The sequence below is a fragment of the Triturus cristatus genome, chromosome 3_1, assembly GCF_964204655.1.
Source record: "Triturus cristatus chromosome 3_1, aTriCri1.1, whole genome shotgun sequence".
NCBI classification, from domain to species: domain Eukaryota; kingdom Metazoa; phylum Chordata; class Amphibia; order Caudata; family Salamandridae; genus Triturus; species Triturus cristatus.
This window is the reverse complement of record NC_140583.1, coordinates 612,613,909-612,639,416: the sequence shown is the minus strand read 5'-3', so window position 1 is coordinate 612,639,416 and position 25,508 is coordinate 612,613,909. Positions and strand designations below refer to the sequence as shown.

Sequence of the window (25,508 nt, the reverse complement as noted above, 5' to 3'; positions counted from 1 at the left end):
ATTCGACCTCACAACAGCTTATGCAAGCAGGCATCCTCACCCAATCGAGCTGCACCCACTGCTCCTCCCCACAGGCAGATCTCTTTCATATGGTGTGGCAGTGCCCATGTATGATGCACTATTAGGAGCAAAGAGACATAGCACGCAAGTGGAAACTCAACATCCCTCGGTGTTATCTGAGTGGAGACACAGTATGGACTGGTGTGCCAAACAAGAAGAACCAATCTACATTGCATAGGGCTCTCCACAAATGTTTTGTGAGATATGGGGCAAATGGTGGGAATATTATGGCCTGTGAAATCTACTGGAGTGCCTGCCGCCTGAAGGTTGTCACCCTCCGTGAACCGCTGGAGACTTGGTTATGGAGGGGTGAGGTATAATGTTGACAGTAGTTAATATTCATTTTGTTGTTGCACGTATCGATCATTTATTAGGCGCTACTTTTATCTTTGTGTTTAATCACTCTACCAGAGTGTGTCTTTTTCACCTGGCTCCTCCGTTTACTCCCCTTTCCGTTACGTTACTCTCTCTCGCTTTCAGGTTGCTTGCCCCCATCCATCATCTCCATCATCTGTGTTACTTGAGCCCCCTCCCGCCTTCCCTTGTTCATGTTGCTTAACGCCACCTGCCGTCCATTGTAGGTTGTATTGCTGCTTGCCCCCACACACCCTTTTCAGTTCCTGCTTGAGGCCATCAGCCCTCTCTCTGTTGTAGCATGACCCCACCTGTCCTCCCTCCTTCTGTTGTTGCTTGCCCTGAGCCCTCCATTCTTAATGATTGCTTGTCACCACCCTCACTCCTTCTGTCCACTGTAGCTTGATCCCACACGTCCTCCATCCTTCTGTTGTTTTTTGTCTCCAAGCCCTCCCCTCCCTTATAAGTGAGGCCAATTAGCTTTCCCAAAGGTAGTTCTTTCTTGACTTTTAAAGTTGCCTTCTGGTTGGCTATTCCCTAATCAAGAGTGCTGGGTGAAATAGGCTCATTTGTTATAGATGAACCGTACATGACGATTATGCAAAGTCAGATGATTTTGAGAACATTTTGAGGGTCTACTAAGTATGTGGTCTAGTTATTACAGACACAGAGTTTCCAACTCGCCATTCTCCAGATTTTCAATACTCTTCCTATCCTGTGACTAATTTGCTCTCTATATGTTCTCCTAATCCTCAAATTTTGTTATTGGACAGGATTCCTGCTGAGCCTGTGGCTAGCTAGTCTACCTGTAGTGAAAACCCTGATTTGCTTGATCTAGTTAACATGAATGTGAGCTGAATTCTCCTTGCTTGCAGTGGACTTTATCTTTCATCAGGTAAGCCGCAGTCTCTCGACTACTGTTCAATATGCTGTACCATTACTTTTGATCCTGCTATTCCAGCCTAGATCTTCCTACCAACTACAGGGGACGAAGCAGCAAATCTATCTCAGTGGTTACAAAATACACTCTTGTCATGCTCAGAGCCTGTGACAGCACAACCAATGGCTTCAGTGGTTGCTCAATTATAATGCATTCAACTCCGAGGACCATTCGCCAGCTGCTATTTCTGGAGGATGTTCACTTCCATACAAAATACTAAGGGCCAGATTAGGAGGTTGGCAAGAGGTAGTCCATCTGTCACAGTGGCTGAGAACATAAGGTCTGCCGCCTTGACAGGCTACTGTCTGCCAAATTTAGAGATCACGCTGGTCCAGTGGGGATTTCTGTACCTTCAGAGGAACTATCGTCTCAGTGGTTTCTCTGAAGGTGCAGAAACTTTGGTGGATGGACGCAGCCAATTTTGAGAGCCATCCTCCAAACTTCTGGTTTTGCAAAAACAAACTCCTAAACTGAGAATTTGTTTTGAAAAACAAATAAATAATGAAACACACACCCAGGGAGTTTTAGCCCAGGGTGTGGGCAGTCAATCTTTTCCTTTGCTAGTCTGTGACCAACAGGTTTTTCCTGGCAGTGACAGACAGAAAAAAAGCAATCAAACCATCAGCCCCAAGCAGGGTGGGTGGTCTAATGGGTTTATGCTGTTGGCCCCTAGTCCGTTGGGCAGTCAGAGGAAGCCTTCAGACCATAGAGCCTTTGGGGGCACCACCATCCGAAAAACTGCAGTCTGTCAGACTCAGAATTGAGCAGGCAGACTGAGGGTGTGGTAGGCAAGGTGCTCAGTCATATTTGTGACAAAGTACCCTGTCAGCCAAATCATAAATCTTGCCTTAGGTTACATGATAACAACTTTGACCAGGTCGACCTGCTTGATGCATTCAACTCACCCCCATCAAAAGTAGCCTGAAATCATGCCCATGTCCAGTTCAACCATGAACTGTTCATTTTTTGTAATGAACCTTTGTTTTCTAAGCACATTTTGACTTAAGACTTCTTAAAATCTATATCTTTGTTTCACTTTAAGTGATTTTAATCATTTTAGTGTTGTTTGGCTTATTACATTCTTCTCTATTCTCAAAACCAATTCAGAAATGTTATATTTTTGTTTCCTTGACCAAAACATTGTTACTGCTTGAACAGAATACTTGCTTATTTTAGGATTGCCTGCTGCTGTGTTATGGTTTACCCAGTATGTGTTTATTAGGTTAGTAAGGGTGGCACTCCACAAAACTAATAATCCAATTTCTGACAATGTCCTCCTGTGGCTCATTGAGCTTAAGTCTGCAAAACCATAAATGATGAGGTCTTAGATACAGAACTTCTCGTCTTCTTCATTCAACAATGCATTTATTATTCTGAAATAAATTGGACTACTATAGTTTACTGAACAGAATGGTGTAGCATAGATTTTTATTCAGTCTTTAGATTTATTTACTTTTAACAGTACATTTCAGGGGCAGGTAAAAAAAGGTGTTGTAGAACAAAGCCACAGATATATTAGCACACAGTTCTTTGATTATCAAATTTAAAATCGCATCGGAGTCTGTTTGGATTTTAAATCTCAATTTGTACCAAGAAACCAGCTGAATTATATATATTTATACACATATATATTATAAATATATTTAGCTAATAATGAAAAGAACGCAGCAATTATTAAAGGAGCCTCTTTGCAGACCATTTTGCACTGCCGTAGCACTATGTCAATTTGAGAACAATGAAGACTTTCAAAATCACTTCTCCATCGTTAGATAATTTCACCTATCAAAAACATTTTGACAAAATAAATAAAAAAACAGGACAAATTACCTGACATTACAGCTGCATAAAAAGGCACATTCTTGAGGTTGGGAAACTCGTTCTTCTTTTCTGCACAACAGTTGGGGTCAGCACTGTATTCAAGGACCAGGAGTTTAACCACTTCTAAATGACATTGTTGGCAGGCCACGGCCAGCATCCAATTCACCAGCCCCTTGTAGTCACCACGACCTATTGAAATAATGGGATTCACCTTTATTCACGTACAATATGTAACATGACATACTTTAGATGCCTTACCCGGCAATACGTCTGTTTCTGAGCGTTCAGTTATGCTGTGCAAAGCTACTTCTTGACCTATAGCCCAGTCTGAATGTTCTAGAAATCAGCAAAGATGGGGATGAGGAACAATGTCACTTTTTTTAACAAAGTGTTTCCCACTGGTAGTTGTGACTAACTTGTCTAAGCCCACATCATACACGGTGTGATGCTGGGAAAACAGAAAAAGACAAATGAGATGGGTGGGATCTTAGTTAACCTCAGCAACTCATAATTGTCTATTCGCAAATCAGACATGGTTCTTCTCCAATACTAATAGTCCAGTCTGAACTACAGGACGAGGCCCTTAGTGGAGCAGGCTCACATTTCGGTAGCGTAGTTCTACTCTTTAAGAACCCAACTAAAGGCTTCACCTATGGCATCACCTGTTTGGGTCATTCAAGCCAGAAAGGCCTACGGGTCGGATGTCCTACATACTCAAACAGATAACCACCCCCAACATGTGAGTGCAAACCCTACCACCATTACCCTATACTAACCCAAAACAAAAACACAAACACGACCTCCCCTTAACACCCCAAAAGACAAATAACTGTCACATGATTAACATTCTTCTCAGTTGGGTGGATGCTGATCTCAAACGAAGAATTAAATCTCATGATAACCAATCAAGATCTACCATAGTGCCAATTTCAGAAATGGCTGACAACCACACATTCATGGTTTACATGCCTTCCAAATTACCAAGAAAGGTCTCATGCCCAGCCTCTATATTTTCAACAAACTGAAGCCCGATTGGTACTCCCTTTCAAACTTAGGGCCCAATACGGATTGGCCACAATCAGCACATTATCCTGCCCTTGCAGTCACACAGAAATATTTTCCACCAAACAGAACTCCCTTTGGCCCTTTTTATCTAACAAAGACCAGGAGGCAACAGCAAAATGTCCTTAATAGATTTGAAGTATTCCCTACTTCCAGCACAATGTTACCTACGAGCAATATATTCTCAGATATCTTTAATTTAACAAAAGGCATAGCAAACGTGTCTAGAAATCTCTTCTCCATTCTACCAAAAACTCTACTCCAATGGCAGGAGTGGACCACGCCTACACACTATTAGGGCAACACCTTAAAACTCATTACTGCACTTCGCACCCGCCCCTTTTAATTCCTTCATATGCACTGGACTGCTCATACTACTCTGTCCACTCGTATACCGTCCCATGCTGAGATCCTGCAGAGAGGACATCCCAAGCCTAACAAACCTATCGCTGTCTTGTGGAACGCTTCGAACAGGACAAATCCAAAAGGATCGACTCTACAACACTGAGCTATTCGGAATTAGTGCTACATTTGGTGATTTAGTATTTGATACTTAGAACCCAAAACTATGCATTACATCAAAGGGCTTACATTTATTAGTGTGAAACTACTACTGTAAATTCCCCATCCAATAGGCGAACGTTTTACACAGTGCCTCCCCGCAAGATCTGCTAAAGTGATTGCTAGTATTTAAATTGTTTGTATGTCCCTACTTGTTTTTTTTAAATTCTGTCTTTAGCATTTTGCATATCTTTATTACTTCCTCACATTAGCACTTTAATCGTACATACACAGAGCTGGCTAATGCCACACAGAGGGCAGGCTGCTCCCCTTTGTCTTCTCTCAGATGCTATTGTTGACTTACACCTTCTTCCTCCGGTTTATTTTTAGTAAGCCGCAGGACAACATACCAGCCAAGGAATCGAGCAACACCTTCACAGTCTCCTTGTGACCGAAATAGGCCGCCACCACTGCCGGGTTGTCGTCGGTGGGCTCCAGCGGAAAGTCAACCAGAGCATCCTGAAGTAAATAGACCACGGTCTGACGATCCCCGTATCCAGCGGCAATGCTTAAAAGCTGGCCCTGTCGAGAGAGTGAAGATTTCGTGAAAACAAGAACAGAAGTGTATTACAAACATCATTTTATTTTTTTACAGAGAGGGGAAGGGGCGTGAGAAGTTCCATTGGCCGCATTCCCAATTATCCTCAATCGGGATTTCCAAATTATTGATCTGCAATGCGGCGCTATAGGCTGCTTCCTTCCTCTGTATGCCCACTATAGGAGCAGCCCTCTATTCGTGGCACATGATGGTGGCTGCCGGCCACAGGAACCGGATGTAAAGTCTGCTTCTGGTCAAAGTTTTAAGCAGTGCTGATGCCAGAGTCAGGCACTCGAGCGCCGCCAGTTCTGATTCTGTGATGCATGCAGCAGGCAGTGATAGGGTATGGAAAGGATGTATTGTGTATCACAGTCCCAAAGTCAGAACTGCCTTAATGCACTTTCTGGCCCGAGGAAGTGAGGGAATAATTTAGCGAATGCAGAGTCTGAAGGGGGAGGTTACTGTCGATGTTAATGTTCAAATTCCAGAGCCCGGATCTAATAACCACAAACTGCCTATCCCCTGAGTGACAGGGTGCTGCAGTGTGCTCATGGGCGTGGCGTTTACTTCGACGAAAGCAAAAAGTACTATCTCCTGAGTGACAGGGTGCTGCAGTGTGCTCATGGGCGTGGTGTTTACTTAGATGAAAGCAAAAAGTACTTGCCCTTTAAACTGCCCTTAACAAATCTGGACAAAATGTTGGAAGGTGTACAGCCTGTTCAAAATCTCTCTTCACGCATTACCTCGCTCACCCCCTCACCAACACTAGGTATGAAATGCCGCCTTCTCCAAGGCTGAACTGGAGAGTCAAAAGCAGCAGCGGCAAAATTACACAAACAGCCCGGCTGCCTTCCTCTCCTCATGATAAATCCCTCCTTTACTATTCTTTTTTTCACCCCCTTCTCTCCTCTCTTTGCCCTTTCGGATCGCTTTCTCGTGACCTTTCCCCTCCTTCCATCTTTTTTCCTTTATCTTGAAGCCTCCAGGGAGGCTTCAAGATAAAGGGACCTCAGGGAGGTGTGGAAATTGACAGAGGCTCCAGAAGTGGACTTGGGCTTTCAAATCCAGACTCCAAGGGATCCAGCGAAACCAGGGAAATGCTGGGTGGAATACAAGGCCTGTCCATCCCCGGTCTATTCTAGCATAGACTTTTTAATAGTTCCATATGACTCTTCAACTGCTAGACAGATGACAGCCTCCCGCATCATGCTATGTTATCATTTGTACAGCAGATTTGAGCTGCAATTGATGGAGCAAGGACTCGTGTAAAGGAGACTTGCTCAGACGTGATCCTCTCATATTATTCCTAATACGATATTAATTATGTTTTGTGTAAACTAATATGCACCACATTCCATATTCTAGCCAGAACGACGCTTGCCTATGTGTTATACTAACTAGTAACTCAAGAGAAACTTAAGATGGCTGCTAACGCGGGAAACTGCACTGTGCATGAGTCAACTGCATCTACGCAGTATGACGGTCTTTTGCTTGGAGGGAATTTTCTGCAGCTGCACAATTGCATCTAAAATGGCTGCTTGGAAGCTCACATGCTAAGCATCTGCCTTGCTAAAACGAAAACATGCTATTTACTAAATGCTAACACGTGTAGAGCTATTATAAGTAAATGGGATTAGAGTAGAGATAGGTGGTATACAGTGAAATTATTTTATTTTAAATTTAATATGTTTCTTTCTGACCTCTCTACCAGTTCGTATTTGGGCCTCCGAGGGTAACTGAAGTCCATACAGCACGTGACTTTCGTGCAAGCTCAGTAATAACGAGCCAGAAGCCATGATGGTGTACTTGGATCTCGTACAAGGCCACATTCGCAACATGTCCTGGGAACCTGTTAAACATCCTGAAATTTGAACAAGAATAAAGCTAAATGTATACAAATTGTTGCTAGAGATGTGAATGCGGGTGGGAAATAAAGCTTGGGAAAATAAATTAATGGTCGGGACCATTAAACAAAGGACTAAAAAGAATTATTAAAACTTAGCATGGTGTGATGATCATCCCCCCTTGCCTGTCCATTCAAAATTAGGAATTTCACAAAGTTGAAACATTAAGGGGTGATACATGCCATTAGAAGGTATAATTGATGTAGTTGAGTTAGATAGTTATGCTCGTGTTGCTCGGATGCTGAGAGACCGGGATGCTGTCCGAGAGCTGAATTAATGCTGAAGAAGAATCAAATTGCAGAACTTAGATCCTAAACTTAATTAGAATTAGAAGAAGATCGCGGAAGAATCGAGGAGGGAAATTAGGCAAAGAAGTTGAAGAAGATCGCGGAAGAATTGAGGAGGAAGATAGTGTCAGAGAGGGGTGCGACGCAGGTGTCGGATCTAGAAGAGGTCACCTATCCTGTCCTGTAACCTGTCCTGAAGCTTTGTCACCTGATCTGTCCCAGGGGACCTTCACAGCTCCTTTGCCAAGGGGTTGGTTTCCACACCATTCTAGGTAACTATATTTCGGTGTAGTATGTCATTGTACTGCTCTCTTTCTTCTCTCCTCTCCAGGTATTGTCATTGTTGGTAATATTGTTTAATTAGATGATTGACCTAATTGATTAAAATGTCTTTCTGCCTTGGAGAAAAGGAGTTCTTACTGTATATTAATTTGCTCTCGTGAAATTAACCAGATAAACAGCATCCTGTGCGGCGGAAGAGGAAGCCGCCTCTAACAATCTCGCGTCTGGAGGCGCATAAAAGATCTGCTGGCGACTGGCCGAGTAGGCGACTTCTGTTCAGGAAACTTACCTGCATCTTCTCATAGTGCTCTCCTCTGGGGTCTGTGTCTGCTGCTCGTCTCCCTCCTGCCGCCGCCATTCCAAAGCGGCCGCCGTTAGGAGGGGGGACTTCATCCCCCAGCATCCTGTGCGGCGGAAGAGGAAGCCGCCTCTAACAATCTCGCGCCTGGAGGCGCATAAAAGATCTGCTGGCGACTGGCCGAGTGGGCGACTTCTGTTCAGGAAACTTACCTGCATCTTCTCGTAGTGCTCTCCTCTGGGGTCTGCGTCTGCTGCTCGTCTCCCTCCTGCCGCCGCCATTCCAAAGCGGCCGCCGTTAGGAGGGGGACTTCATCCCCCAGCATCCTGTGCGGCGGAAGAGGAAGCCGCCTCTAACAATCTCGCGCCTGGAGGCGAATAAAAGATCTGCTGGCGACCGCCTCGCGGGAACCGCGCGCGGGCCGCGCCCGGGCGAAGCCCGGGCCAAGGGCGGGCCCGTTTAAGCCTGTTAAAGACCGGGTAAGACTGGACTGGGCCACCCCATTGACATTTACATCTTGATGCGGTATTGCAGCTATTCAACCTAGACACATACAGCCCGAAATCCCTCTGGCAAATTGCCAACTGCTCAACCTAAACTGTGTGAAGGTCCTACATATTAGTACATGTCTGACAGGATGACGAGGGGTTCTAGGAGCAAAAACGCTCAGGGGGTACCGCGTACATCTGGCCCGATTGACCAATATATAACTAGGGCAAATGAAGCCATTAATCAAGGTATGTCACTCTTGGAGCGAAGAGTTTCGCAAGATCTAGCACTAGCAAGACGCTCCTCGTTAGGCCCTATGGCTTTAGCTAAGACACCTATAAGCTCAAACACCATCAGGCCTCTCATTGAAGTCCAGGTCGAAACACACGGTGTACCTAATACGGTTGATCTGTCGGCTTCCTTAGCCCTCTCAGATATGCACTCAAGCAAAGATCTTGAGAGGACGCCTAACCTGTTTTCAAGTCCAAGGCAGGAGGGGCTCAGTCCAAATCACCCAAGGGGGGAAAGGGAGGGTGCCATCCCCAAACGGAAGAAGCCTAGGGATTCGAAAAAGTGTAACTCCAAAGTCCCGAATAAAACTCTGATTACCCAGGCGTCAAGGAAAAACAAAAGCAATCCTGTCCAGAGTGCCCTATATAAAACAGCCATAGATACAGCAGTCCCTCCTACGATTCCACCGGCCCCTAGTGATCCAAGCAGTTTGGGCATGGGTTGCAAAGTTTGTGAGGCTAATATCCAACTTTTAAGTATACTAGGTGAACTCTTTAGAGAATATGTGCAACCTATTGTACTTTCTCTTTCTAATATCGAAAAGCACCTACTCTCCATGAACTTATCTCTGAATGCACTCAAGAGCGATGGATCGGCCAACCATCAGGAGTTGCGGGCTACTCCCTCGACCTTGAGGATGGAGCGGGTAGTGGCGAGCGCTCCCCCGGTTGATTTAAATTCGCCATCAAAATCTTTGCCAGCTGCATCTAGGAAAGCTGGTGAACCCTCCAAACCCCCTACCTCTGGTGTAATTTTAGAAAACACGCTACCTAAATGCCTGGGGTTAGTACACCAAAATACCTTAGCAAAAACACCGGGGCCAGTTCACCAAAATAATTTACCTAAACCCACGGGGACAGTAGATCAAAATGACAAATTCAGGGGTGAGTTTGGTCATCCTATACACTTACCTCCAGAAAGCGACCAATATGTTGTGATCATGACTGGTGTTCCTGAGTTAAGGCCACATAAAGAAGAACCAACGTGGTCCTTAAAAAATAAGGTACAGCATTGGCTCAATGTTAATAGACCACTCCCTCACTCTTGTAGCAGCAGGATCCTTATGGTGCGTAGGGTTCCTTGGATAGGTAGTGAGAAGAAAAAGATTCAGGGAGATTGTATTATTGTCAATTTTGATAATTCTCGAACGGCTGACTATATCTGCCGTCGTAATACATGGCCCAAAATTGACGGAATAAAGGTGAGGAGACTCTCTTCCTTTTATCCACCTATAAATTGTTGTGACGATACTCCCGATAGGGGTATGTCTGAAGTAAGACCTTGGAACAATAGAAGGGAGAGGGAGGCCTGGCCAGGCTTTGAGGGTAGAGATACAGCTCTTTCTGAAGGTTGGAGTGGCATACCACTTGCTAACAGATTCAGCTGCTTAGAAGAAGTAGACTGACCATTATTGGGTTCTGGATCTGTCCCTGAGGACAATGAATGCACTAGCCCCAACCCAGTCCAACTCGTAGACTGCTTTCTACCCAAAAACGGCTTATCTCCTATCCAGCCTATACCCTCCCTTAACCCTACTCCTCAAGAAGCTCCGCAGACCCCCTCTCACTGCCTACGTTCTACCCTTGTATTAGGGTCTGGGAAGGCACCACTTGTGCCCTGCAACGAGCCTGTGAGCCATGATGTTTTTCTGCCGCGACCTGAATGCCCCAGTATTCTAAAAAAAAACACTCGAATTAAACAGGGCGATACTATAAAGATCCTAAGCTGGAATGTAGCTGGCATCCACAGGAAACTTCAACTGCCTGAGTGGAATGCCCTAGTAGAGGCACATACGATTTGCCTATTCCAAGAGACTTGGAGCCTGGAACCCGTGTATCGGGTAGGTTATATTACCCACTTTGCTCCTGCAGTACCCCCAAGAAATGGGTCAGGTCGTCCCTCGGGAGGCCTACTCATCTGGGTAAGCATTGCCTTAAATCTTCAGATTGAGTCAAAGCTAATCAATTCTCCAGATATCTTAAAAATTTCTTTGAGAGGCTCCCAAAGAGGACCCATCCTTGACCTATATAATGTATATGCCAGAGGTACTAAATATGGCTCTTCATCCCCGACAGTATCTATCCTTGAAATGGCGCTGAATGAAAACTTAGCTGGATCCCAAGTTTTGGTTGCGGGTGATTTCAACTGCACCTATGAGCCCCTTATACAGGACGACATCTATGACCCAAGTGAGGATGATGATAGATGGGGCATCCCGATTCTAACCATCCCTCCGATTAAAAAATGGTCCAAAACTGCTATTCAGCTCAATGCCCTAACGCTGGAATTCGGGCTAAGAGCAGCTAATGGCCGCACGCGTTCTGATCCTTTGGGTGCGGCCACGTTTAACAGAGTCAACCATACCTCTAGGATCGATTACATCATGCTAGATTTCCTTCTCTGGAGTTTTGTTCAGGACATGGTAGTCCTGCCCACAGTTGAAAGCGATCATAACTCGCTTTCATTGTCCCTCAGGAATCCATGGCCTCACGAAAAGACCTTAAAATCCCTTAACCCAGCCCACAAAATTTCTGTATCCTCGTGTGGGAAACGCCTAAAATGGAACATGGTTGCGAAGGACGAAGCTAAATTAAATACAATCAATACAGTACTCACAGACGCACAGTTGGAATTGGAACTGGATAGCTCAGACAAGGGTGAGCTAAATCCCGGTCGGGTTACCCCTATTTTTGAGGAGACCATCAAGTCTATTGGGAATGTATTCCTAAAAATGAATCAAGTGGGCAAAAATGCGGCAATTGGGCTTCCTAAGGGAAAGCATGATTGGTACACACCTGCTTGTAGGCACGCCAAATCGCTTTTGATTAAGGCCGTCAAAAGCAAAACACAAGGAGCTATTCAGGGAGCTAGGCTAAATTACAAGAAAACCCTGGCTAGTGCTAAAAAGGAGTGGGAAATCGAACATTGGCGCTCTCTAAAAGAGGCAAGTTTGGGGAAAGATTCAAGGCGTTTTTGGGACATAATTAGAGCCAAAAATAGACCTGACACTGACTTCATTACATGCAATATCACCAGCCAAGCTTGGGTCAACCACTTCTCTAAATTATATGCCAGTCAATCAGGTGCTACCTCTAATGTCCTCTCCATGGACATTTCTAATGAAAAACATATAAGGGAGGTGGCACCAGCAACTCCGGATTTGCCAACAAGGAGTGATGATCTAGCAACTGGAATGCTATGTACAGCTTTGCCATTAAACAACAGGGTGGCAGACTCCATTTTCTCGATTAAAGAAGTGGAGTATGCAATTACTACCATCAGGCCCCAAAAAGCAGCTGGCCCAGACGGCTTACCCGGGGATCTGCTGCGAGCAGACATCCCGAAATGGGGTAAATTTATTAACTGCCTGCTTAATGCTATTAGCGGGGGAGCGCCGATCCCGGCATCCTGGAAAGGGGCAGAGGTCGTCCCCATTTTTAAAAAGGGGGCCAGGGACGACCCATCAAATTACAGACCCATAAGCCTGCTAGATATAACGCAAAAGGTGGTCGGGAAGGTGTTGTTGGTCAGATTATTACAATGGATCGACGAAAACGGCATCCTCTCCGACTACCAGGCAGGCTTCAGAGCAGGCACCGGCACAATCGAGCAAGCGTTCAGATTGTTGCTTGTGTATTGGAAGGTGGTGGTCTTGGGCAAAGGCAGTCTTTACCTCGCCTTTATCGACCTGAAGACTGCCTTTGACCTAGTACCTAGGGAGGCTCTTTGGAAAGTCCTTGCTGCCATGGGGGTGCCCAACTACTTACTCCTGCTATTGGTAAGGCTGCATGTAAACACTTTTGCCCAGGTTAGGTGGGGGAGAAATGGTGAGAAAACTAACAGAATTCCGGTAGAGAGAGGGGTACGCCAGGGATGTGTTCTAGCTCCCACCCTTTTCTCTTTATATATTAACGGTGTAGTTGAGCATCTATTGAAAGACCCCTCAGATGAACCATCCCTGGCGGGGGAACGTATCCCCACCCTCCTCTTCGCGGATGATACACTCTTGCTCTCCAAAACCCCAATGGGCCTCCAAAAACTCTTAAATAATTTCCAGTTCTTCTGTACAGAGCGGGGCCTGGTAATCAATAGAGACAAAACAAAGTATCTTGTGTTGAATCCCCCTAAAAAATCTATACGCCCCCCGAAATTGAATGACGAACCTCTGGGGAGGGTGGATGTGTTTGATTACTTAGGGATTCGTTTATCCCATAATATGCAGTGGGGCCCCCATCTATGCAAGATGCTGTTATCCCACAAAAGAGTTACAGGGGCTCTTGTGAAGGAGCAGCGCTCCTGTGCTATAAGACCTATAGCCCCCGTTATTGATATTTATGCAGCAAGAGGAGTTAGCTCTGCCCTTTATGGAGCTGAGCTTTGGGGCTCTTGTGATATTGGTGACTTGTCAAGAGCAGAGAGGAAGTTCTTTAGGGCCATTATGTCACTTCCCCAAGGTACCCCCACGATTCCATTAATGCTCGATCTTGGTTGTCGCCCTATCGGTGATTTGGCGAAATTTCGCCCTCTATTGTTATGGGCCCGTTTGTGGCGGGTCCCGGAATTAGCCAAATATGCCAAAGGTCTCTCAGAAATCATGTCACTTCCAGGTTGGCATAGGATAAAATGGTTGCGCGACATGAAAGCCCTTTTGTATAATCTGGGGCTTAATGCAGCATGGGAAAATAGATCTTCCCCTCCGAAAGCCACGCTTAAGCTCCTATATTGGAACTGGATTGCGACCCAACGGATCACGAACACGTCATTGGGGAGACTCACAGAGGACTTCCTGAATTTTAAGGATCATCCAATCCGGGAACTATATCTCGATATCATCGAGAGCCCTTTTGACAGAGCTTTGTATTTTAAGTTTAGGACTGGGACTCTCCTACTCTATAGTTTTACATCACGATGGAATTCCTTTCCTCAGACCTCTGATCTTTGCCCCTTTTGCACATCCAGACGGGAGTCTGTGGCTCACTTTTTATTTGAATGCCATGAGTACGCCCTCCCAAGGAAAAGATGGCTTAAGCAACTGTGCCGCTCCCTGGGAACTAGACACCATATTGTGGCACTCCGCATTTTAATGTCAGACGCTCGCCCATTGTACGTTTGTGCCCTTGCAAAATTCTTTTCTTGGGCATGGCGTATTAGAAGTAATAGGCTCAAGGAAATTGTTTAATTCACTCTTAACAATTATTTATGACCTGTTTTGCTCTTTATTGTAAAAATAGGTTTTTTCTTTTTAAATGAAATTAACTTATTCCATTTTTAATTGTTATGCTTTTATGATATATGTTTTTATCGAAATAAAGCCTTTGACTGACTGACTGATGATTGACCTAATTGATTAAAATGTCTTTCTGCCTTGGAGAAAAGGAGTTCTTACTGTATATTAATTTGCTCTCGTGAAATTAACCAGATAAACATTTAAAACTTTCCCGAGTCTGTGATTATTTCAAATCAGTATGAAAATTAAATTTATGTCATTTCACCATCAACTAGTTCCAACTAAAAGGTCTATTGACCAGAGGAAAGAACTTTACCAGCCTATGTGAATGTGTGTGAGTTTATGAGCCCAGGTGAGTATATGGTAGTTGAGTACCTGAGGTTGGTAATCCGCTGGATCACAATCATGCCTTATATTGCTGTGAGCTGTCCAGAGATTGCATTTCTGCATTGCTGGGGCAATGTTTGCAACCCAGAGTCAAACTCACAGCGCATTGTACTGCTTGGAGCAGTGTGAACTGTGAGGAATGTGTGTGATACGCAGTAAGTCAAAAAAAAGTGTACTGCACCTGCTGTGTGTCAAGTGTACTGAGTGGCGACAATTTGCTTTGATTTGACTGTGATCTGTTGGTTTGATATGTGTCTCAGGTAGGCCAGAGAGTTGCAATCTTTGCAGTGTGTGTGACTTTGTGTCTGAGCTGTCTGACATCACGGTTTGATTTATTTATCCATCCTTTTTTAGGCCTCTCCTGCTACATAGTACATGAACTATCTGTTTTGAGAATTGCCACGCTATGCCTCTATAGCTTGGCATGATACAGCTTTTACATGAAAGCAAATGGCCTAATCGATCGTTTGTTTGCATGCAAAAGCTAAAATATTACCTTATTGCTCCAGCCTCACACATACACAATACATATATGACACGCTGCATCAGTGTCATGCAGTGCAGTATGCCAGATAATGGAGCTTCAGGGCTTGTCTATCAGATGCTCTCTTGCCCTATCAGAGGTCAGATTAGTGGAAAAAGGTGTACCTAGGTACTAAACTCAATTCTGGGCTCTAGTTGGGTAGAAGCTCATTGACCTGGGTCTTTTATGCAGAGTATGAGGAGTTGGGGATATTGTGCTTGCCCTCTGCCTCTCCTGGGGACCATTGGGTTTAACATGTTGGAAAGTGGGAACCCCACTGTTTGAACTGGACCAAAAGGCAGCAGGTTTCCATTTTCTTTGGATTTTCACCTCCCGGACATGCAGAGGTGAGCCACAGTAGTTTCTTTCCTGATGCCAGGTCTCTGGAATCTCCCTGCTGTTAGCTTTCCTCTATTTGTTTTTAGGTCTTGCTTAGGCAGCGCATGTGCGCTGTCTCTTTGAGACATGCTGTATCAACAGTATCGGCTACAAGCAACGCTCAACTTTTTCATTAGTTCCTCTTACTGTCCTTTGTAAATGCCAGCTTTTGTTTGCTGATTACACTTAGTAGTCCCTCCTTTTGGACTTTTGTATCCTCCCTGGAGGACTGCCCCTGTTACATGTGCTCTTGCTCTTCAGTTTAGTTATGATACTTTAAGAGCACTCTTTCTTTGTTGGCCTGCCTCTGCTCGTGTTAAGTGTTCCGTTTTGTTTACTTCATGCATGAAACATTAGCAGCATCTTCATTTGCCATGCTGTTTGCCTATCGTCAGTGTTTCAGGTTTACCGGTCACTTAATCTCCCTGAGTCATCTCCCTATCCTCGCACCCTTCCCACAATAGTGCTTGCCCGCTCCCACCACCCCTCCGAGGTCACTATTGTTCCTGCTCGTAGCAGTGCGTGTTAAGCTTCGGTGCCTTGCTGTCCATCCCCGCCCGCCGCTCCTTGTAAGGAGATTATTCTGAGCTCAGTATCAAAACCACACTCTACACTCGAATGGTGGCAGCAAGATTCTTTGGGGTTCACTGCTGCGCTTCTATGTAAAGGATCACTTTCCCTCAAGTGTTTGTTGCGTTTGGTTTATACTCTAAATGCATGGCACACACTATGTCGACATTGTTTGCCCAATATTGGGAACAACACTTCATACTTATTGCAGCACACGCTTTACAGACCCCGCATTGTCTTTATTCCATCACTGCAGACGCATTGGGAGGGTGCACGCATTACTTTGATTCTACTCTTGCTTTTTGGGGTTGGCTGGGTTTTTGGGAGTTACAGTCTACAGCTAAGTGGGGGAAAATTTAAGGTGACACCATGCTACTTTTTCTTAATTTAAGTCTGTGTTTGTAGGTATTTTGGACTAAAAAGGTTTTGGTGATATGTTATGTGACAGCACCTTCATTTTAATCAATGATGACTGTGTTTGTAGGCCTTTGGTGATGCGAGCTTCATTTAAATACATTATTGCAGCCCATTTGCTTTGTGCCGATGAGCACCTTACTTTTGAATTCCTCGTTTTTAATTTACTTTATGAAAATTTGGAGATGAAAAAGTGACCAAGCACTTCCCACTTATTACGGCACAGATTTCACAGATGCCGGACTTCTTTTGACTCCATAAAGCGGAGTCATGCTGACTATCGCTCAAAACTTGAAAATGATAAGCACGGCACACACTTCACGGACCACCCACTTTAATTTTAACAAACACTTCTCAAATGGAGACATCTTAAAATTTGTACTTCACTGGCGCTGGACCCGCTTGACAAACGCCACACTTTATGGCGATCAATCGAATAATCGATTTTTGGTTACATTAGACGCAGTTGCACACGCACGCTCATGAGCATTATACATTCGTCAAATTATGTGAACTTTAATTTATTTCCTTGAAATGCTTTTCCACTTAAAGTAACTGCAAATGTGCCTTTATCGATGCGGAGTCTGGCATACATTCTTATGAACCAAGGCTTTGGCTCCGTTGGTGGCTTAACATCCTGTGCTTTTGGCTAATTAACTTCATGTCTTCGTGCCTTACAAAAACACAAATGCATGTTGTAAAGTTGATACTAATGTACTGCCTCCCAGATTCAAGCAGGTCTATTGCAAAATAAAGACGGCAAGTACTCTACTTTCTTAACCCATCTCTGATTCCATCCTGGTGCCTGTTTCAGACAAAAGGTGTGCGTCATAGTTTGCTAAAAGGTGTCAAAAAGGTGTCGAAGGCTACACTCACACTACAGTGCTTTACAAATAGATGTAATAAATCTTTGCAGCACATTTAACTTCAAACGGACTACTTTTTTCTCATGCAATTACTTACAATTTTACTTTAAAAAAGGCTATCTCCATTACTTACCCAATAGAGGCATAAATAGCATTTCCAATGAACAATAAATAAAACAGATACACAAGTTAGGCGTGTTTGACCCTTCACCACTGACATGAGAACTAGCAGTAAATGTTGTAGCACACAGGATAATCTGAGCTTCACTAAAAACATATAAGATCCAAAAGGCACGACCTATTGGCTATGCCAATGCTTGTTTTCGGTAGCTAGGAGCAGGAAGAAACTAAGTAGTTGGGCGAAAGCTGCACATTTATGGTTTATATCTTTTTATTATATTGAGAAAGGTGAACATTGCCTTGTCCAATGGAAATGACAGCGATACAGTTGGAGTTTTCATGGTTCCAAGTGTTTCTGGTCATGAATATTCTATATCAACAATAAACAAAATAGACAAGAGAGAAGAAAAACCAAATATAAATCCTCATCCCTCACTCTGTCATGTAGTTCCTATAAATCTATATTAGGATCTGTGCGTTTAGACAACAAACTGTAAGATCAGTGTCCAGACTGATTCCAGACATCCCCCCCCCCAAACCGGATATGTTCGCCTGTATACCAGCTAGCTCACAGTGCCACTATGGACTGCTCTTACCAAGGAGTAAATAGTTTCTCATAACTATCGAACATGACAACCCTGACCCCCTCAGTGATCATGGAAACAGAACAGTACTTTTCGCTCAGTCACTCGTGTTCACTTTGTCTCAGAGAAATACACAGAATAAACGATGGGGACGTTTTCAATAAGCATTTATTGAACCAGTATCATTCTAGTGTAAGAAACGTGTGCTGCAACAACCATATGACAGAAACAGATGTATACTGTTATAAGCACCAACAGAGTAATTAGATGGTAGAATTCTACCATAATGCTAGAACAATGGATATATGCTGGCATATGAATACATGACAGTAATAATGTATATTCCTACGATGCTAACCCTAACTAGATGTACCTAAGTTTACCTAGCATGTATGCAGGTGTATAGCGAAGAATACCCCTAGGATAGAACCTACCCAATTACCTGATGTGAGAGAACGAAGGACTCCGTCTTGGTCTGGAGATGGACAACCCGCAAGGGATGTCAGACCACTGCGTGCTGGCGTATCTGCGTGCAGGGACTTCAGCCGCTGTGTCAGCATGGAAGTCTTTCTCCTCGGCCTGTCCCAGCAAAGATATGGTGTTTATATACCCATAAAGGTACCCTCAGGGGTTCTACCTTGCTGTGTCATGTCGGCCGAGGATGATGGTGATGAACCTTATACACAGTTATTATGCAGGGATGGTAGTCCTGCTGCGATTCTGAGAATCCTCAAGCATAATAAATGAGGCTAGCTTTCGGGGGAAACCACAAGACATTTATGCAGCACCTAACTAGGTAAAAGGCCAGCACTAAAAACCGCTATGAGGTACAATGGCAGGGTAAATGTAGGTAAAAGGTTAGGAGACTACACAAGCCTATATTGGGGTACATTGCGATTCATAACACCTCCTACCTATCCCACTCACTCCTCCTTTGTGTAAAATAAAAAGTAACCGCTACAACACTTATTTGGGGGCTGACTATTCAATTTTATTTCGGTCTCCGGCAAGCGTAGGATGCGGAGGAATTTAGGGCATGTCAGCTCTCGGAAGTCTTGGGAGAGCAGAGACAAGTAAGGTCACCATATATCTCCGAATGAGGCACCTTGATTAGCAAGTATTATCAAGATCTTTTCAATGCCCAAGATGAACCACAACCGGTGTATCCACCCCAGATGTATGGGTTGTCTCAGTGTCCCCCAGTGGGTAAGTATGTTCTGTATCGCTGCTCCAAGGGCTTAACCCATTTGTCTCCCCGCTTTGATTTGAGAGGCTATGTGAGGGTGTTGTGCAAACCTAGCAAGATGTATGCGGGAAACCTAGGCAGTTGTGTCTTAAGGTGAAGATCTAGGTTGTCAAGTACCTGGGTCCAGTATGGGAGCAAAAACCGACAGGCCTAAAGCAGGTGTACTAGAGTTCCCGGGGCGCCTCAACCTCTCCAACACTTCTCGTCTCGGGCTGGGTTTGCCTTATGCAAACAGACCGGGGTGCAATACCAATAAGTGATCACATGGTAAATGTTTCAGTTAGTGCTGTGTTGCAGGCTGTGTGTTTGGCCCTGTAATAAATCTCCCACCATTTTTTATCACCAAGTTGTCTCCCTAGGTCTCGTTCCCACCAGTGTTGACTAGCTTTGTGTGTGTGCCCATTGTGCTGAAGCAGGAGCACACATAGTTCAGATATGAGTCGCCTATCTGAGGATTTAGTGATCAGCCATCATTCGTAGGGAGTGAGACATCGCTGCGTGGTTGGTGTGTTCTGAGGGTGCAACAGCCAGTGTCAGAGCTGCATGTAATGGAGGCGCTCAGCTCCAGGGAGGGCGAAGTCCGCACCGCCCTGTCCTGGATTAACCAGTGTTTCTCAGACATGGCTAGATTCCATTCTACTAGGTAGCGTATTTGGGCTGCCAGGTAGTAAAGCTGCAGGTCTTGAACACCCAGGTCTTGGTTGAGATAGATCAGCACGGATCGGTTTGTGTAATGCCTGATAATTAAGCAGCGAAGTAGTTGGGATTGCAGGTGCCAGCTTAATCCCCAGATATGGGATCGCCTCCGGTGCCCATTACATAGGGTTTTGTGCCGCAAAATGACTCACAAATGGATGGGATAGGGAGAGGTTAAGCGCCTGTGACTTTTCCACATTATGCCAAAACATCATTGGCGTAGAGGCTTATAGTTTGCTGCTCCCCCCGAACATCCCTCCCGTTATCTGGGGATCATCTCTGACTCTCTGAGCTAGCGGTTCCGTGTAAGGGCGAACAGCAGGGGTGACAACGGACATCCCTGCCGTGTTTCCCTGCCAATCAAGAAAGGGGCAGAGGTTTGGCCATCAATCCGGACCGTCGTCGTAGGCTGACGGCAGCAGTTTAACACCTGTGCCCTGAATTTCTCTCGCAGTCTGAAGTGAATGAGCACTTGCTCCAGAAAATGCCAGTGTTCTGTGTCGAAAGCCTTTTCGGCGTCTATAACCTGAAAAAGGAGTTCATTCAGGGCGCACAAGGTTTTCTCTATGATATGCAGGGTATGTTTAGTGCTATCACTCGTCTGTCTCCGAGGGATAAAGCCTGCCTGATCGGGGTGTACAATGGAAGGCATATGCGGACTAAGCCTACCAGCCAGGATTCCTGTGAACAATTTGAGATCAACATTTAGGATGGAGATGGGCCGGTATGAGGTATATTGTGTTCTATCTTTACCAGGTTTGGGAATGACCACGTCTGAGGCAGTCAACATCGAGGTTGGAATCGCCCCAGGGCTAGCAAATTAATTAAAGAGTCTCGTGAGTATAGGGGCGAGAAACTGACAGAAGTGTTTGTAAAAACCTGATGAGAACTAATCTGAGCCTGGGGATTTTGCAAGTTTCAGGCAGGAAATAGCAGATATGACTTCTTCAATTTGTATGTCACTCTCTAGGAAGCCTGCTTGGTCTGGTGTAAGAGAGGACGTGTGGGCGTCCTGGAGGTAAAGGTTGCCATCTACGGGGTCGAGGCTTTGACTAGAGTAAAGGCGTGTATAAAACTCATTAAAAGTGGCTGCTATGTCCTTATCCCTTGTAACTCGCTGCCCAGTGTGGAGTGTGGAGACCCCAGTTTTCTGCCTCTGGGCATGTAGTTTCGTGGCGAGAAGCTGGCCACACTTGTCTCTCCCAACATAATAAGAGTGACGCAATCATAGGGTGGCGTATTCCGACCAGTCTGTGTCGATGCACGCCAATTGAGACTGAAGGCCACTCAGCTGTCGCAAGACTCTCGAAGCACCGGTGCTCTGATGTATGCGTTCCAGCTCTTTTACTTGGTTAGTGAAGTGGTCTTTTTTTCTCCTTACATGCCTTATTGTCTACCGCCGAAATTGCAGTAAGCTCCCATCTTATCACTCCTTTGAGGGCCTTCCATAGCGTAGCAATATGGATATCTAGGGTGTCATTGAGCGCTAGGTATTCAGCGATAGCCTTTGTGACTTGTGCGACTACCTCAGGGCGCTGCAGCATTGTTTCTCTCAATATCCAAAGCAGTGTGGGACGTTCTAACGGGGGGGAATGATAACGAGATCGACACTGCAGCATGATCTGAAAGGGTTGCCGGCAATATTTTTGTCTCCAAAATAAGGGAGTGAATGTCGGGTGTGCCCAAGGGATAGTCGAGCCTGGCATATGTTTTGTGGGCATGAGAGAAGCATGAATATTCACATGCACTGGGGTGAGATGTTCTCCAGTGATCCTATAACCCCAACTCTCCAAACTACCCGTGTTCCCCCTCTGATAGTGTCCCTGTTTGGCCATGTCGCAGTGCCGATCTATCCAGATTGTTGTCTAAAAAAAGAATAAGACCACCCCCCAGGAGAACTCTTTGTTCCGTTGTGGACTTCCGTTGTGGACATTGCCTCAGCCAATGCAGTATGGAGAAACTCCTCCTGGCCCTCACTGGGAGTGTAGATAGATCCCACTACAAATGGTTGATCACCCACAGTGAAGTGGTATGCGAGGAATCTTTCCCTATTTCAGTCCCTCTGTGCTCTGCCTTCTCCTAGATGGCCTCTCCTGCTGTTTTGTTTGGTGCGCAGGAGAAAAATTGGTGGGGAAAGGGTTGTTACCTATGGCGGTGACAATCTTTTGTGAGGAGGTGCATCTCCAGTAGCAGACATATCAGCTCCTGAGTTTTCAAGGTTGGACAAAACCGCCCTGCATTTTATCGGGTTGTTGAGCACCCATACATTGAGAGTAAGGAATTTAAGAGGTGTAGTGTACTGTTTAGAGAGCCAGGAAATGCAGTGCGTATCAAACTTTGATTTCTGAACTCTCTCTCATCGGCCACTGGTGACCCTACAGATGTTATCCCCTCCTCATGTTGTAGCCGCCGTGTGGGTGAGTACGATTCACAACAAGAACACCCGCAGAACATAACAAGTAACCAATATGAAAATTTAAACATTGACATACTTTCAGACTGTCTTTCAGTATTGAAAGGGCAAAAGAAGCGGTCCTTAATGTGGTCATGAAATCCCATGCCCCCCCTCGAGCCCTGACCCACCAACGTTGAACAATGTAGCTTTGTGACGTGCCATCCAAGGGATCCTCCGTCTTGGCCAGCATCATAGGGATAGATTTCAGTGCCACCAGTTGTTGTTCCACCGGGGCCCTCAAGTCATAACAGAAGAGGTCCCGGACAAATCGAAATATGTCCTCCCCCTCTGCTTTTGAAGCATGCCCCCAATTCGAATGTTGTTTTGGCAGGACCAGTTCTCAAGATTTTCCGCATGGGCTTGTAGGTCTATATGTTGCTAGCGGAGACGGATGGCTTCCTGCTGTAGGGGTTCTATTTCCACCTCCTGACTGTTTCCTTGATCCTCCAGCATCTCAACGCAGTCCCCCAGAGAGTCCACGTTTCTCATGATTTCCTTGATGTCTTGCGAGAGATCTCTTAATAGCATGCAGGTAATTTCTCAGTGAGGTGATCACTGGCTCCTCCACTGCGCCCTCTTCACTGCTCTGTGCTGGGTCCGAGGCAGCAGGATGCTCGCCAGTGGAGCTCATGGATGGCCTGGACAGCACATCCTTGAGGGTACGATCTTTCTTGTTACCGACCGATGCCATTCTCCACAAGGCGTGTCGGGATTTGCACAATGTCCTCTCCCCCAGCAGGCCCAACGCGGGCCAGCCACTGCACAGCTGGAAATTGAGTAAGGCTCTCAGCACTGTGCTAGCAATCAATCTCTTTTTAGGGGGTACGGGCGAGCAGCCATTTCCAAAAGTCTGTCACCATCAGGGGTGGATTCGCTCTCAGTCAGCTATGCGGCCCATTCCTTGTCCAGACCAACCAACATCTGTCCCTAGTGCCTAGTGCACCAGCCGGAGCATCTGTTGCACGCACTGGATAGCGAGGCCTATATGGTGTTGCTGGTGGCTATCGCCATGTGCAGCGCTTCCCTATGGGGCCAAATGCAATTTGTGTGGTCTGTTGATGATCTCTTTTACTTCACTCTGGCTCCTACCTCTGTTCGGGTGTCTGTCTCCCTGCCAGCTTTTGGTATTAACAGTCGGCCACTACTCTCCAAGGCCTAACCCTGCTGCTGCTGGAGATCGCCGCTGTCTCTGAATGCCAAGCTTGGGCCGTGCCCGAGGAATGGGCTTCCCATGCGCCATAAGCAACCCCCACTGCCTACCTCGCTCCCCCCTGGCAGAAGCACCAGACGGGGCCTACGGGATCTCCCCCAGGGCCACTTCTGCTCCCATTGGCAACAATGTCCCTCATCACGTGTCGCTGCTGGGGGATGTTGTCAATGCTTTAAATCCTGAATAGGAGCTTCGGGCCTAGCGTGTCTGGGGAGCCACGCCAGGTCCCAGAGGGGGAGACAGGCTACAGTATGATCTATGTGCAACCAATGTTTGTCACTTTCACATACCACCCCACTCTGAAATAAAGCGAGGATATGAGGCCCAATAGTATTTGACAAGGTTAGCACATCCCAGCCCTACTCAGTCCAGAGGGAGCATCAGCACTGTATTGGAGAAGCAGGGGCACATTCCCCCCTAACAAAAGGAGCAGATGTTCCGTTGCAGGCATGAGATCTCATCTTGAGGGATCGGTGTAGTTAAGCATTAGAAAAGGTATAGTTTTTTGGTAAGAGGCACATCTTGACCGCATTTAAACGGCCCAACCATGAGACTTGCAGGGGCTTACACTGGTGAACTTCTTCCAGGACAGATTTCCAACACTTTGGCCAGTTGGCCATCGACCAGGTTGCTACGGTTGGGGTGAGACTTATTTCCTAGGTATTGGATGAATCTGGGGGCCCATTGGAAGGGTGTGAGGAAAAGGAGGTCTGCTGGGGGAGAAAGAGTTAAGTTCAGTGCTTGGGACTTGCCAAGATTGATCTTGAAGCCAGATACGTCGAAAGCCTGGAGAACCTGAACCAGCGCCAGGACAGATTTCTCTGGTTGGGTGAGAGTCAGAAGCAGGTTGTCAGTAGATAAAGCGACCTTTTGGAACGACCCCCAAACGGTAACCCTACGACATCCTCCGATTGCTGAATGGTGGACACCAGGGAGTCCACCGCTAGGGCAAACAGGAGTGGTGAGAGGGTGTAATCCTGTCTAGTGCCCCTCCAGAGGTGAATAGCCTAGGCTAGGCCTCTGTTGACCTGAATTCTCGCAGTCGGGGAGGCGTAGGAGGCCACAATCCTATCAATCATCACAGGGCCTAGTCCTAACTTTTGGAGTATAGCCTTTAAGAAGGACTAACGAACCGTATCAAATGCCTTCTCTGCATCAAGCGAGAGAAGGCAGGTCGAGATGGCGTGGTGATTAGATTTCTTCACCAGGTGGGCCAGGCGACGGATTTTGTCGGCTACTTTCCTCATATGGATGAAGCAAACCTGATCCAGGTCTACAAGACCTATGAGATACAGCTCAAGCTTGTTAGCTAAGATTTTAGAATATTATTTTGCATTAGTGTTTAGGAGCCCTATAGGATGGAATGGGGCACACAGCAACGGGTCTTTGCACGGTTTCAGAATCAAAGAGATTTCCGCCTCGAAGCCACTGTGAAAGTGTTAAACAGGGCCAGAAGTTGGTCTTGTAGTTGTGGGAGGAACATTTGGTAGAAAGCTACAGGTAGGCCATCTGGCCCTGGGGTCCTGCCAAGAGGGAGGCTTCTCAGGGCTTGTTGGAGCTTTTCCAAAGAAATGGGATCTTCAAGCAGTTCCGTGTGGGAGGCGTCAAGCGGGTCCCATCGACACGCTGCCAGATAGCTGGCAATGGCACTGGGGGGGGCCCACTCCTCACATGGGTATATGGCCTGATCGAAATCGTGAAAGGATTGTTTAGCCACATCGGTGGTGGCCCAGACTCCTGGCTCAGTCTTCCGCCCAGCTGTTGCCAGAGCGTTCACGCCAGGAGGGTCCCTTCTTTGTTATCCCGCTCATAATACTTTTGTTTGAACACAAGGAGAGTACGTTCTGCCTTGTTTGTGCGGTGCATCCGCAGTTGACACCACAAGATGGCCAATTGGATGTGACGCCATGGCCCCGATGTTCCAGGTCTTTGATCTCCACAGAGAGTT

General features: G+C 45.9%; 1 protein-coding gene across 2 annotated transcripts in view; it reads right to left on the bottom strand.

The window, feature by feature from the left end:
* The window catches only part of LRRK1 (leucine rich repeat kinase 1), an 800,699-nt gene that overhangs the window by 456,465 nt on the left and 318,726 nt on the right, over window positions 1–25,508 (bottom strand). For both annotated transcript variants that reach the window (XM_085644543.1, XM_085644544.1), the window contains exons 4-5: window positions 5,146–5,317; window positions 3,182–3,361 (exon numbers count right to left, since the gene is read on the bottom strand). In XM_085644543.1, the coding sequence (XP_085500669.1) occupies window positions 3,182–3,361; window positions 5,146–5,317 (352 nt within the window). The remainder of the gene's footprint in view (window positions 1–3,181; window positions 3,362–5,145; window positions 5,318–25,508) is intronic.